Below are 12,450 nucleotides of genomic sequence, written 5' to 3'. Positions count from 1 at the left end.
CGGCTTACTCCTGGAGCTGTGCGCAAGGATCACTACCGGCAGAGCTCTGTGCCTGGGGATCACGCCGAAGTCAGTGCACCCAAGACAAGTGCCTTCACCCCTTAACTCACATCTCTGGCCCCTAGAAATGCGTTTTATTTATTATTTTTTAAAATTTAAAAATAAACCACAATAAACACCAAAACTAAAAAAAAGGGCCTGGAGATAACTCTAAGGGCTGGCTTATGAGCTTTTCGTGACAGAGCCGTGAATTCTCTCCCCAGCACTATGCTCTACTGAGCAACATGAGCAGAGAGCCCAGAGCAACGAGCTGGGAGTAGCTCCTGAGCGGGGGGGGGGGGGGGGGGGGGGGAAGACTGACAAGTGTTGGAGAGGATGGAGTGAAACTGCAAATCCTGTGCACTTTTTATGTCTAATACAATGGGGTAGAAATTCACGTTTTTCTAAAATGGAAAACAGCAAGTGTTTCTCAGAAGTCAACTAGAACTCACCACAGGCTCAAAGCCTTTCATGTATACTCTCGTACACACGAAAAAGAACTCTAAATAGGATCTTGAGGAGAAATTTGTATACGTATGTTCAAAGCATCATTTACACAGCTAAAAGGCAGAAATAACCTACCTATCCATAGATGGGTGAATGGATAAACAAAACATGGTACAAACCAGTTTTTCTTAACTGGAGGCTAACTAGCCCACCTATGAACCCTAGGATATTCCAGAGGTGCAACTGTGCAAATGGAGGTCCATGGTCCAGATTAGGGGACCAACTCTAGAATAGCAGTCATAGGAAGGAAACAAGTCAGAAAGGGGCCCCAACCAGAAACAGTTGGGAGACACACAAGCACACAATGGAGTAGTATTCAGCCTTTAAAAAGGAAGAAGATACTGACTCATGCTACAACATAGATGAATCTGAAGGCCATTATGCTGAGTAAAGCCAATTATGAAAAGACAAAAAAATTATACAATTCCACTTACATGAGGTAACTAGGATAGTCAAATACACAAAAACCAGGATGGTGATTATTAGAAGCTGAGGAAAAGGAAAATGGAGAGTCATTTTTTTTTTTCCTTTTTGGGTCACACCCGGCAATGCACAGGAATTACTCCTGGCTCTGCACTCAGGAATCACCCCTGGCGGTGCTCTGGGGACCATATGGGATGCTGGGAATTGAACCCAGGTCGGCCGCGTGCAAGGCAAACGCCATACCCGCTGTGCTATTGCTCCAGCCCCTGGAGAGTCATTTCTAATGATTATAAAGCCATGAAGTTTTAGCTCTGCAAAATGAAAAGCTCTAGTACTTGGTTATACTGATAACCTTCATTTTTTTGCCATAATAAATAAGAGGGGAGTACTGAACAATGCAATACTGCCTTTCCCCTGCTGAGCTCCCAAAAGAGCTGGTTTCTTGGATTAGATGTGCCATGGCAGCCCTGTGATCCTCTCTGAGACAGCACATCAGGTACTCTCTCCACCCTAGAGAATTCTCTCTGTAAAAATGAGATTGTTTTGTTGGTGTTTCTGAGCCACACTAGGTGTTGCTCAAGGCTTACTCCTGGCTCTGCACTCAGAGATCACACTCCAGGTAGACTCAGGGTTCATAGGGGGAGCCGGGAATCAAACCTGGGTCAGCCCAGTGTGAGGCTAGCACCCTACTATCAATCCGGGTCCAAATGAGATGTCTTAAAGTTCTATTTGGTTCTTTTAAAATTTTCAAATACATTTTTACTATTTTAAACATACCAATTTTTGGACGGGCTGGAGCGATAGCACAGCGGTTGGGCTTTCACTCGGCCAACCGGTGTTCAATTCCTCCGCCCCTCTCGGAGAGCCTGGCAAGCTACTGAGAGTATGGAGCCCACATGGCAGAGCCTGGCAAGCTACCCGTGCGTATTGGATATGCCAAAAACAGTAAGTCTCTCAATGAGAGACGTTACTGGTGCCCACTCGAACAAATCAATGAGCAACGAGATGGCAGTGACAGTGACAGTGAATTTTTGGACTAATGCTTCCATTTCTCAGCGTCTAGCAAATACTGACAGTGCCTCCAACAAAACAGCCAGCTCCTTTCTAACTGATCACCGACTCTGACGCCCATGAAGGACTAGTCTCTATTCAGGTAGGAGCATCTTACTATCTATCAGCTTCTCATAGCTCCCCTGAATGTCGGTACAAGGCAAACTCTCCTTACACATGAAGGCATGTAACACTAGAAATCAAAAGCTAGCTACACAGGGAAAGAAACAGAGGTGATGCAGGGTAACAGAGAACTAGAGTCTCTAATGAACAAGTCCAGTGCTAAGAACAATTTGTCACAGAGACTTCTTGGTTTTGAGGTCACACCTTCCAGTGCCCAGTGGTCACTTCTGGTAGTGCTTGGAAGCCCTTACACTGGGCTGGGGACTGCGCGCAAGGCAAGCTCTCTCGGGCCCTGGGCACCGGAGCACGCAAAAGACACTCAGAGTATTAGACTGTTCATGATCATTTAAAACAGACTTAAAAAAAAAAAAAGAGGGGTCGGAATATAGTACAATGTTAAATACATACACCTCGTATGTATAAAGCCCTGGATTACTCATGCTACCAACTTCCCCACCTCTGCCTCCCTCAAAAAATAAAAAAGGAAAGGAGGAACATTTGGAAGAAATTCTCCAGAAGAATAAAGAGAGAGGGAGGGAGGGGGGGGGAGAGAGAGAGAGAGAGAGAGAGAGAGAGAGAGAGAGAGAGAGAGAGAGAGAGAGAGAGAAAAGGAAAACATAAGACTTGAAAACTTAGGAAATAAATTTGTCCAAAAAATGAGAAAATACTGAAGAAACTAAGGATCTAGCCAAAATACCAACACAATGGCAGGGCTCCTTCGGGGTAGGAGGGAAGGTAGAGTTGGGTCACACCTAAAGGTGCTCCAGGTTCCCTCCTGGCTCTGCTCCAGAATCACCGGGGCGGGCTTGGAGGCCCATATGGGACGTGCTAGACAGAACCCGAGTCAGGGCGTGCAAGACTTCTGGCCCCCACAATGGCAGGACCCTGAATAAACAAAATCTGACTTGAAAATTCTGAAAAAAATTATTCCAAATCTAGAATTATAAATCCAGTCCAATTATATGTTCTACAAAGAACAACAGAAGCACACACAAATTCCAAGAAATGACAAAAAAAAATTTTTGATGTTTTCAGGCCGCACCCAGGGCTCACTCCTGGCTCCAAGCTCAGGAGACCATGTAATGGGTTCAAGGTGAACCCAGAGTGGCCAACTCAAGGTAAGTGCCCTGGCTGCTGTACTGCTTCTCCAGGCATCCAAAATTGTTTTCCTGCCCATGTGTTCTGCTCTCGAAAAACCACAAAACTCATTATATGTGGAAGGACGGATGGCTCCACCAATACCAGTCACGGGATACATTTACTGAACGCTTATGGCAGTCCAGGCCCTTTACACATACTGCTTATCTCATTTAAAACTGCCCTTGGAGGTGGGAGATTACGTCATCCTTCAGGTTGGCAATCAGACACAGCGGTGAAGTAACTTGCCCAGATGTCTGGATCGGAACCCAGGCAGGCCCAGTCACTAAGCAGACTCAAGGCACCAATGCTTGACAGGGAAATAAATCCCCCACAGAGGAATAGTGGGATGCAATACATCAAAAAGTCTGCCTGAGAGACAGAACAGGAACTAAGGCACCTGTTCTGTAAGCAGCCGACCAGATTCCTAAAACCACATGTGGACCTGTAAGCACCACAGAGGAGGCTCCTCGAGATCACTGAGTGTGCCTACCACCAAGAAAAGTGGGGTGGGGTGAGAAAAATGATACAGGGATGTTCCCAAATCAGAACTGAAAATACTGATGAGCTTAAATGCATCTGGAAAAAATTTTGCAATTCTATGAAAGTTTGCATAGAATAATGATAAGCACAGAGAAAAAGCAAACAAATACAATTATTAACTTGAGGGGAAACAAAAAGCTGTGCAAGAAACTACACCGTTAGTTCTGGTTGGCTCTTTTATGAATAATGCGAAAAGTAGTAACATCATAGTGAAATTCTACTGAAACAAAAGTGACAAACATTGGAAGGAGATACAAAATCCAAGGCAAGACTTCTGGAAAACAACCACAAGAGCAGTATGGGCATTTTATTCAGAACTCCAGGACACGGCCGGGGAGTCAGAACAAAGCAAACGCTCTGCGAGTGGGAAGGAAGCCCAGGTTTGATGCGTGGTCCAACCTACCCTATGACTCTGGCCAAAACAGGGTTTTTTTTTTTTTTTAAAGTAACATAAAACATAAGGGGTTAAAAAAAAAGGGTAAAATTTTTTTAAAAAATTTGTTTTGGTGGTACTCAGGGCTTACTCCTGGCTGAGCTTAGGGCTCACTCCTGGTGGGCGTAAGAGAGTCTGGGGTCCCGGGGACCTAATGGGTTGGCCCGTGCAAGGGAGATGCTCCACCCACTGCACTATCACGCTGACCCAGTTCAAATAAATTTTTAAAACTTTTTAAATCTCAAGTTCTATTCTGGTATCTCCTCACCTCATAAATACTTTAATTTGCATATACTGTTCTCCCTTTGTGTCTTAGGGTTTCAACTTGGATTCATGATTATTTTGGTCAAACTTATAAAAACTCATTAATTCCATGCGCTTCTAAGTTTTTGAAGGCTCTCTACACATACATGAACATGGTTAAATGCTGATGTCCTTTCGTTTATGAAACTGATGTATTTCATGTCATTTTCACGTGGCAAAATAGTGTTCTGATTTCCGACCCCCCCCCCACCAACAACAACCCACTTCAGAATCCTTTTTGGCTTGTGGTTCTTCTATGAACACGGGAAAGCGTAACAACATCGTATTGGAACTCTACTAAAATAAAAGTGAAAACACTGGAAGGACGGAGGGAGATGCTAAAACAGCGGCAAGTTTAGGAATTGTCATCTGTCATCTACCCTTAAAGGCGGACCAGCCCAGGGCGCCACCCGTCCACAACTGCAGTTGGAAGATCCCACCCTGAGGTCGCTTGGGACCAAGATTTAGATCCTACAGTGAGGTTGCCCGGGACCAAGACTTAGCCCAGAACAGCTGCTGCTGCAGAGAGGCGGCTGGCGGAGGCGCCTGCTCCCTCCCTCTCATGCTGCAGTGGGACCTGGGAAACGGGAACCCGGTTTTCCCCTCCTCCCGCTCAGGGTTCCCAGAGTCGGGCACAACCAGGGAGGGAACACGCTCTGGGCTGAGATTTTAAAGTTCAACCAGGTCAGACCAGTCAAGATCTGAGATGATCTGGGAAGCCCAGGTCCGGGGCCAGGGCCGGGTGGAGGACATATAAACTGATATAAACTGCTTACAGCCAGTGACAAGATATTTCGTTTTATTTATTTTTTTTTTTTAGGAAAAAGTGGCTATCGAGCTCCAAAAACGAAAAATTGGCTGAATAAGCCAAGCGCGCAGCCAAAGGCTCTTGACTCAGATGTGCAAAGAACCTTTACAAAGCAACAATCTTCTCCCTTTAAAAAAAAAAAGAGAGAGAGAAAAGAAAGAATACAGAAAAGTTGGCCAATGATATAGATGAAACTTGTATCCCCCCTCCAAATTCAGATGCATGTCTGAGACCTCTCAAGTCACCAAGCGGTCCTGGAAATGCACGCAAGGCGGAGCGAATCCCGGGACACACCACACACACACACACCCCAAATTCAGATGCATGTCTGAGACCTCTCAAGTCACCAAGCGGTCCCGGACACACCACACACACACACACACACACACCCCAAATTCAGATGCATGTCTGAGACCTCTCAAGTCACCATTTCCTGGAAATGCACGCAAGGCGGAGCGAATCGCGGGACACACTACACACCACACACACACCACACACACCACACACACCACACACACACACACACACACACACACACACCCCACCCCACGGGCCAGATCCCGGGACACACACACACACACACACACACCCCACCCCACGGGCCAGATCCCGGGGGACACACACACACACACACCCCACCCCACGGGCCAGATCCCGGGACACACACACACACACACACACACACCACCCCCCCCCGGGCCAGGCGGGAATGAAAGGGGGCGGCCGGGCCGGGCCGGCACCCCCCGGCCCTCCCAACGCACCCGGAGAGGCCGGCGGGCGCTGGACCCCGTCCTCCCGGGCCTCTCCGCCGCACAGAACCAACTTTTCAGAGTGTGAGAGGGGGGCGTCCCGGGGAAGGAGGCCACGCCCACATGCCCAGCACCGGAGAGTCCGAGCTCCTGGGGGCACCGCTCCCGGCACTTTCAGTCCAGTTGGACCAAGCGCTGGGGGGAAAGAGGGGGCTCCCCACAACCCGCCAACTCCCACCCGGCCCGGGCCCGGAGCCAGCGCGACCCGCGGCACCCCGGGGCGGGCGTGGACGCGGCGGGGCCGGCCGAGGGCGGCAGCAGCCGCGGGTCCCCTGCAAGCGAGCGGGGCCGTCCCGGCGGGCCGGCGTGCAGCGGGCACCGAGCAGGGACCAGGCGCGGGGCAGGGGGCCGGGGCGCGGCGGCGGCGGCTCGGAGCGGGCGGGCGCGGGCAGCGAGCGCCGGGGCCCCGGCCGAAGGGAGACGCCGAGGAGGAGGAGGAGGAGGAGGAGGAGGAGGAGGGCGAGGAGGAGGAGCCGCCGCCCCGGCCCGCCCCGCCGCTCGCCCGGGCCGGGGAGGAAGCGCCCGCCGAGCCCCGGAGCCGGCCCGGCCCGCGCCGCCCGGCCCCGCCCGCCGCCCCGCAGCCCCGCCGCCCCGCCGCGCCTCCGGGCCGACCCCGCGCCCCAGCCCGCCGCCGCCGCCGCCGCGCCGGCCGCCGAGTCGCCACCTCCCACTGCCCGCCCGCCCGCCCTCCAGGGACCCGGCCCGCTCCACCCCTCGCGACGGCTCACCGCGCTGAGGCGGATCCCGCTGGGTGGCTGCGCCGCCATCTTGAGCGAGCTACAAAGCCAGGACCGGCCTCCAGCGAGGGGCCGCGCGCCACGCCCACTTCCGGGGCGGGTCGGCCGGGGTCACGCCCACACACTTCCGCCTCGCGGGGAGCCGGGGCCAGCTAAGGTGTCTCGGGGCTAGGACTCTCCCGACACCCCCAGCCCCTCCTCGCCCACCCACCACCGGGAGGTTCCGGCCCGGAGGGCAGGACTGCAGGACATTCCCCCTCTCATCCCTGAGCGGCACGTGCGAGAGCGCGTGGCGGTGCCGGGTCGCCACAAGCCCCCCTGACCTAGGAGGCTTGGGGGTCCCCAAGTTAGAAGGCAAAAGCGGCGCGGACAGGCGGGCCACCAAGGTCTGGACGGAGACCGAATTAATTGCACGGGTGGCGGGGGAAGCCCTCCCAGACCCATCAACAGGTCACGGGCTTGAAATCTTACGATCAACACGACACGAACATTGGTTTGTCACTTTGGGATCCACCCGGTCGTTTACACCGGGATCCAGAGCCCACTCGCAGGCCCGCGCTTGAGGTGGGCTTGCAGCTGGCCGTGGGCCTAAGAGAGAAACACCGAGCCAAGAATCGCCAGGTGGGGCGTGACAGTACAGCTGGAAGAGCACTTGCCTTGCACGTGACAGCCCCAGGTTCTGTCCCCGGCTTCCCCAGCACCACCGTGTGTCGTTCCTAAGTAGAAATTTAAATGACGCAGAGATAAGTAGCAAGTTTTAATCCTCACCAGAGCCTGCCTGTAAACAGCTTGGCGCGTTGTCCCAGACTTCCCAGGCAGTGAATATTCCTTACAGCAAAGCGTTTTAGGTGGTTGTAAAGGGCCACAAAGAGGCAGGTGGCCACAGGGGAACATTAGGGTGCCACCACCCACCGGGAATTTGCTGGGAGGGCAGGACTCATAAAAACTGCAAGAGGGAGAAGGAGATAGGACAGATTGCACACAGTCACCTGGTTTAGGTCCCAAGCACTATGTATGATTCCTCAAGTCCCTCCTCAACTGATGCCTGACACAGAACCAGGGGTAGGAGCTGAGTGTGGCCCCAAAAATAAACAAGTATTGGGGCTGGAGCGATAGCACAGCAGGAAGGACGTTTGCCTTGCACGCAGCCGACCTTGGTTCGATCCCCGGCATCCTATATGGTCCCCCGAGCACCACCAGGAGTGATTCCTGAGTGCAGAACCAGGAATAACTCCTGAGCATTGCTGGGTGTGACCCAAAAATAAATAAATAAAAATAAATATTTTTTAAATTGAATTTAATATTTAAAAGACCCCAGGAACTCCACCACCAAGATTTCCCAAGCTCACATGTTTATTCTTGCAGGAAAACATTTCTGGAGAAGATGTACAGTGATAATAATTTTATTTAGGTGGTACATGGGGCTGGAGTGATAGCACAGCCGTAGGGCATTCGCCTTTCACTCGGCCGACCCGTGTTCGATTCTTCCACCCCTCTCGGAGAGCCTGGCAAGCTACTGAGAGTATTGAGCCTGCACGGCAGAGCCTGGCAAGCTACCCGTGGCGTATTGGATATGCCCAAAACAGTAACAATAAGTCTCACAATGAGAGACGTTTCTGGTGCCCGCTCAAACAAATCGATGAGCAAACGGGATGGCAGTGACAGTGACAGGAGGTACAGGAGAAGAGAGGACAAGGAAACATACCAGAGGAAGTGTGAGCCTTTTCAGGGAGAGGAGAGAGCCCCAGGAGGTACGGGAATACACATCCCAAGTTGGAATGCAAGTGGCTCTCAAAGTGGAACAGGCCCAGGTAAAGCAAAGGGAAGAAGTTGTATACCCAGAACAGAGGAGCCTAAATGTGTGGCTGACTCCCAAGATAGAGTGCTTGCTAGTTGCTTTACTAAACTGTTATTATTTGGTTTGGGGGCCACACCCAGCAAACTGGTTTTTTTGTTTGCTTGGTTTGGGGACCACACCCAGCAGTGCTCAGTGCTAGGAATCTAAGTCAGAGATCCTGGGTGCAAAGGTGGAGCTCCAGGTCTCTGAGATATCTGTCTGTCCACAAAGCCAGTTAATAGGATTTTGCAGGCTGCCCAGCTCAGGGCCAGTTGCTAACGCACTGTCAGGAAATAGGGCTGCCGGATCTTCCCCTGATGGGTCAGGGCCTGAGGTTTTGAGCTGGACTCCATCCGATGGGGGAGAGAGGCCCCCGAGACTGGAAGATCTCTGCAGATCACATTTTGGTTTGGGATTTTGGAAATTACTGTGAAATTCACTGTCAAATACACTCCTCTCTCTCTCTCTCTCTCTCTCTCTCTCTCTCTCTCTCTCTCTCTCTCTCTCTCAAACACACACACACACACACACACACACCTGCCTGCTTCCACACAACTGTTTTTCCACAGCTTGCATTTTTGCTTTATTTCATTTTTTTAAATTTGCGATTCACAGGTGTGCTCATTTTTTAACTAATGAGAATGTAAATACTATTAGTAAATAACGATCAGTAAATGAGATGGTGTAAACTATGTAGAATTTCTTAAAACGTTTTTCCCTTTGCAACCCCATTTTTCCAAGATATTTTTAAATGTCTCCCACATAGACACATAAAATAGGTATGCATATCAGTTAATGGTAATAAATCATAAGTTTATTTTAAAGCAGATGTTTAAGATTTTCCGTGACCCCAAGTGGAGTTGAGTCCTCCAGTTTCAGAAGCCTAAGTCTAAGTCAGAACAGTAGAAAATGATATTTACTTATCCAGGCTACATAACTGGCTGGGGTTTTCTCCCACTTTATGATTGCATTGTTCCATTTGAGGCGCTTGCATCAACTTTATTGATCTCGGAGCCTGCTGGAGTTAGTAAGCGAAATAGAGTTTTCTGGGCTGTAGAGATGGCTTGAGGGTACTGAGTACACACCTTGGTGTGTGGAAGATCAGGGTTCGATACCAGCACCTCATGGTCCCAGAGCACTTCAGGGTGTGATCCAAAATAAAACGAAGTAAGGTGTGGGTCCTCCTGGCAATGAGTTTTTGGGACATGATAAAATCATGGACTTGGGGATTTGATTTGAAGAAGTGATTCTGCTATAAGCCCTAAAGTTGCTAAAAGGCCCACCTTGTGGACACAGGCCTGATAAGATTTTTTTGTGTGTGTTTCTATTTTTGTTTATTTACATGATGCTCAGGCATTACTCCTGACTCTGAACTCAGGAATGGCTCCTGGCGTGCTCGGGGAGACCATCTGGGATGCCAAGGATTCAACCCGGGTGGGCTGTGTTCAAGGCAAATGCCCAACCCACTGTACTACTGCTCTGGCCCCCTGATAAACCGTTTAACTGGTGCCAGCAAAGACCCAGAGAACACTGGCCCCTCTCAGAGAGAAGCGCCTCTAGGAACTAAGGCCAGGCAAGGAACGTCAATGAGGACCACGAGAAACTTCAAACTCTTCTCTCTGACAACAAGGGCTCTCGCCTAGGGAGAAAGCCCCATGTAGGGCAGCTTGGGACAAGTTTACCCATGTAAATGAACCTGGACAAAGCAAGAGCGGCATGCGAGGTCAGCCCTTGCTGCCCAGGTCCATGCCGCCCAGCACGTGTTACCTGTGTACATGCCGCCCGCATCTCTCCCCCTTGAGATGTTACCCTCAGCTCTCGCTGCCTCTGGAAAAGTCTGCGTTCTCTCTTGGTGCATCACTCTCTCTCTCTCCCCTCTCTGTCCCCTTCCTGAAATTTTTCAAATGAGAGTTGTTTATACTTCATTGCTCGTCTCCTGCTGCAGTTCGTCTTCTTCTTCTTCTTCTTCTTCTTCTTCTTTTTTTTTTTTTTTTTTTTTTTGCTTTTTGGGTCACACCTGGCGATGCACAGGGGTTACTCCTGGCTCTGCCTCAGGAATCACTCCTGGCGGTGCTCAGGGGACCATATGGGATTCTGGGAATCGAACCCGGGTCAGCAGCATGCAAGGCAAACACCCTACCCGCTGTGCTGTCGCTCCAGCCCCAGTTCTTCTTTGAGGGGAAGACAACGGACCCAAAAAGCCTGGGAAAGGTCTAGGACTGACTTTCCCTTCCTGCGAAGAGTGTCTCCCATGCAGAGTAGGACAAGTGTGCCCCAGGCACAATTTGACAGCTGCCTTGTGGGGCTGGTGAGATTTGAGGCCTGGACCACGCAGGGGCTCATTGCAGACTTTATTGGTCCTAGGTTTCCCCAGCTGCTTCCTGGGGGGACCAGGGTGCATAGAGAGAAGGTGGTAGATGTCCTTCTTGAGGTCACTCTTCTTCCCACTTCTCATAACTCACCTAGGGAACCCCCACTGTCAAGAAAAGCAACAACAAAAAGGAGAAAATGGGGCATAGAAGTAGAGCCCGTGCCTTAGTACACCCGTCCCCAGGGAGCAAGAGAAGGCGCTGGAAGTCTAGAGATGTACCTCTAGGAGCCCGGCAAGGCAAGGCAAGTTGATTCTAGAACCCAGGAGCTCACAGAGAGGGAGGCCTTGCAGGCACCTAGATTTTCTCCATGAAATCTTATTTTTGACATTTGGGCTCCAGAACTAGAAGAGAATTAATTTTCTGTAGTTTTGAATATCTACATTTGTGGGCATTTATTAGAGCACCAATAAAACTGACAGTTTCCTTGTATGGATGCTTAACAATGTATGAAATTCCTAATCTCTTCCCATTTTTTTTTTTTGTATTTGGTCCGCACCCAGCAAGGCTCCCCACCTACTCCTGGCTTTGTGCTTAGAGATCACTTCTGGTGGAGCTTCGGAGACTATATGGGGTGCTTCGGATCTGAGTCATGGTTGGCCACATGCAAGGCAAGTGCCCTACCCTCTGTACTATCTCTCAGCCCCACCCCACTCCCTCATTTTTGGTTTCATTTTTGGACCATACTCAGTGACACTCACATATTGCTTCTGGCTCTGCACTCAGCAACACTCCTGGCAGGCTTGGGAGACCATGTAAGATGCCAGGAATCAAACCTGGGTCGGTCACATGCAAGGCAAGTGTCCTCCAGCTGTGCCATCTCCCCAGCCCTGTCTCACTTTTGAACACAACTGTGTCATATATTGCAGAACTCCACAACCTCATGCTTACCAAGAGTACGTGTGAGATAGACACTGGAGGCTCTACTTTCTTAAACCAAGTATGTTTTGGGGGCTGGAGCGACAGCACAGCGGGGTGGGTGTTTGCCTTGCAAGCGGCCGACTCGGGTTCGATTCCCAGCATCCTGTATGGTCCCCTGAGCACAGCCAGGGGTGATTCCTGAGTGCAGAGCCAGGAGTAACCCCTGTGTATCACCAGGTGTGACCCAAAAAGCAAAAAAAAAAAAAAAAAAAAAACCAAAAAACCCAAGTATGTTTTTTTTCTTTCTCTTTTTGCTTTATTTAAATACCATGGTTTACAAAATTGTTCATAATACAGTTGTTATGGGCTTCCGATGTTCGAGCACCAAGCCCACTGCCAGTGTGACTTCCCTCCACCATGTCCCCATTTTTCCAGCCACCGCTTACAGCTGCCCCCTTAGCAGCCACAGAA

At 50.5% G+C, this 12,450-nt stretch overlaps 1 protein-coding gene across 2 annotated transcripts in view; it reads right to left on the bottom strand.

Annotated features, from left to right (window-relative positions):
* MORC3 (MORC family CW-type zinc finger 3) overlaps nucleotides 1-6,975 on the bottom strand; it is a 51,514-nt gene extending 44,539 nt beyond the window's left edge. Inside the window, exon 1 of one of the 2 annotated variants that reach the window (XM_055128168.1) lies at nucleotides 6,904-6,975. Coding sequence is in view for 1 of the 2 variants with exons in the window: in XM_055128167.1 (XP_054984142.1) it covers nucleotides 6,904-6,942 (39 nt within the window). In the remaining variant the exon portion in view is untranslated. The remainder of the gene's footprint in view (nucleotides 1-6,903) is intronic. The other variant, XM_055128167.1, reaches the window with a different exon arrangement.
* Between the last annotated feature and the right edge of the window lie 5,475 nt (nucleotides 6,976-12,450).

Source organism: Sorex araneus, chromosome 2 (genome assembly GCF_027595985.1).
Source record: "Sorex araneus isolate mSorAra2 chromosome 2, mSorAra2.pri, whole genome shotgun sequence".
Taxonomy (NCBI): Eukaryota; Metazoa; Chordata; class Mammalia; order Eulipotyphla; family Soricidae; genus Sorex; species Sorex araneus.
The sequence above is the reverse complement of the archived record's forward strand: the minus strand, read 5'-3'. Positions and strand labels throughout refer to the sequence as shown.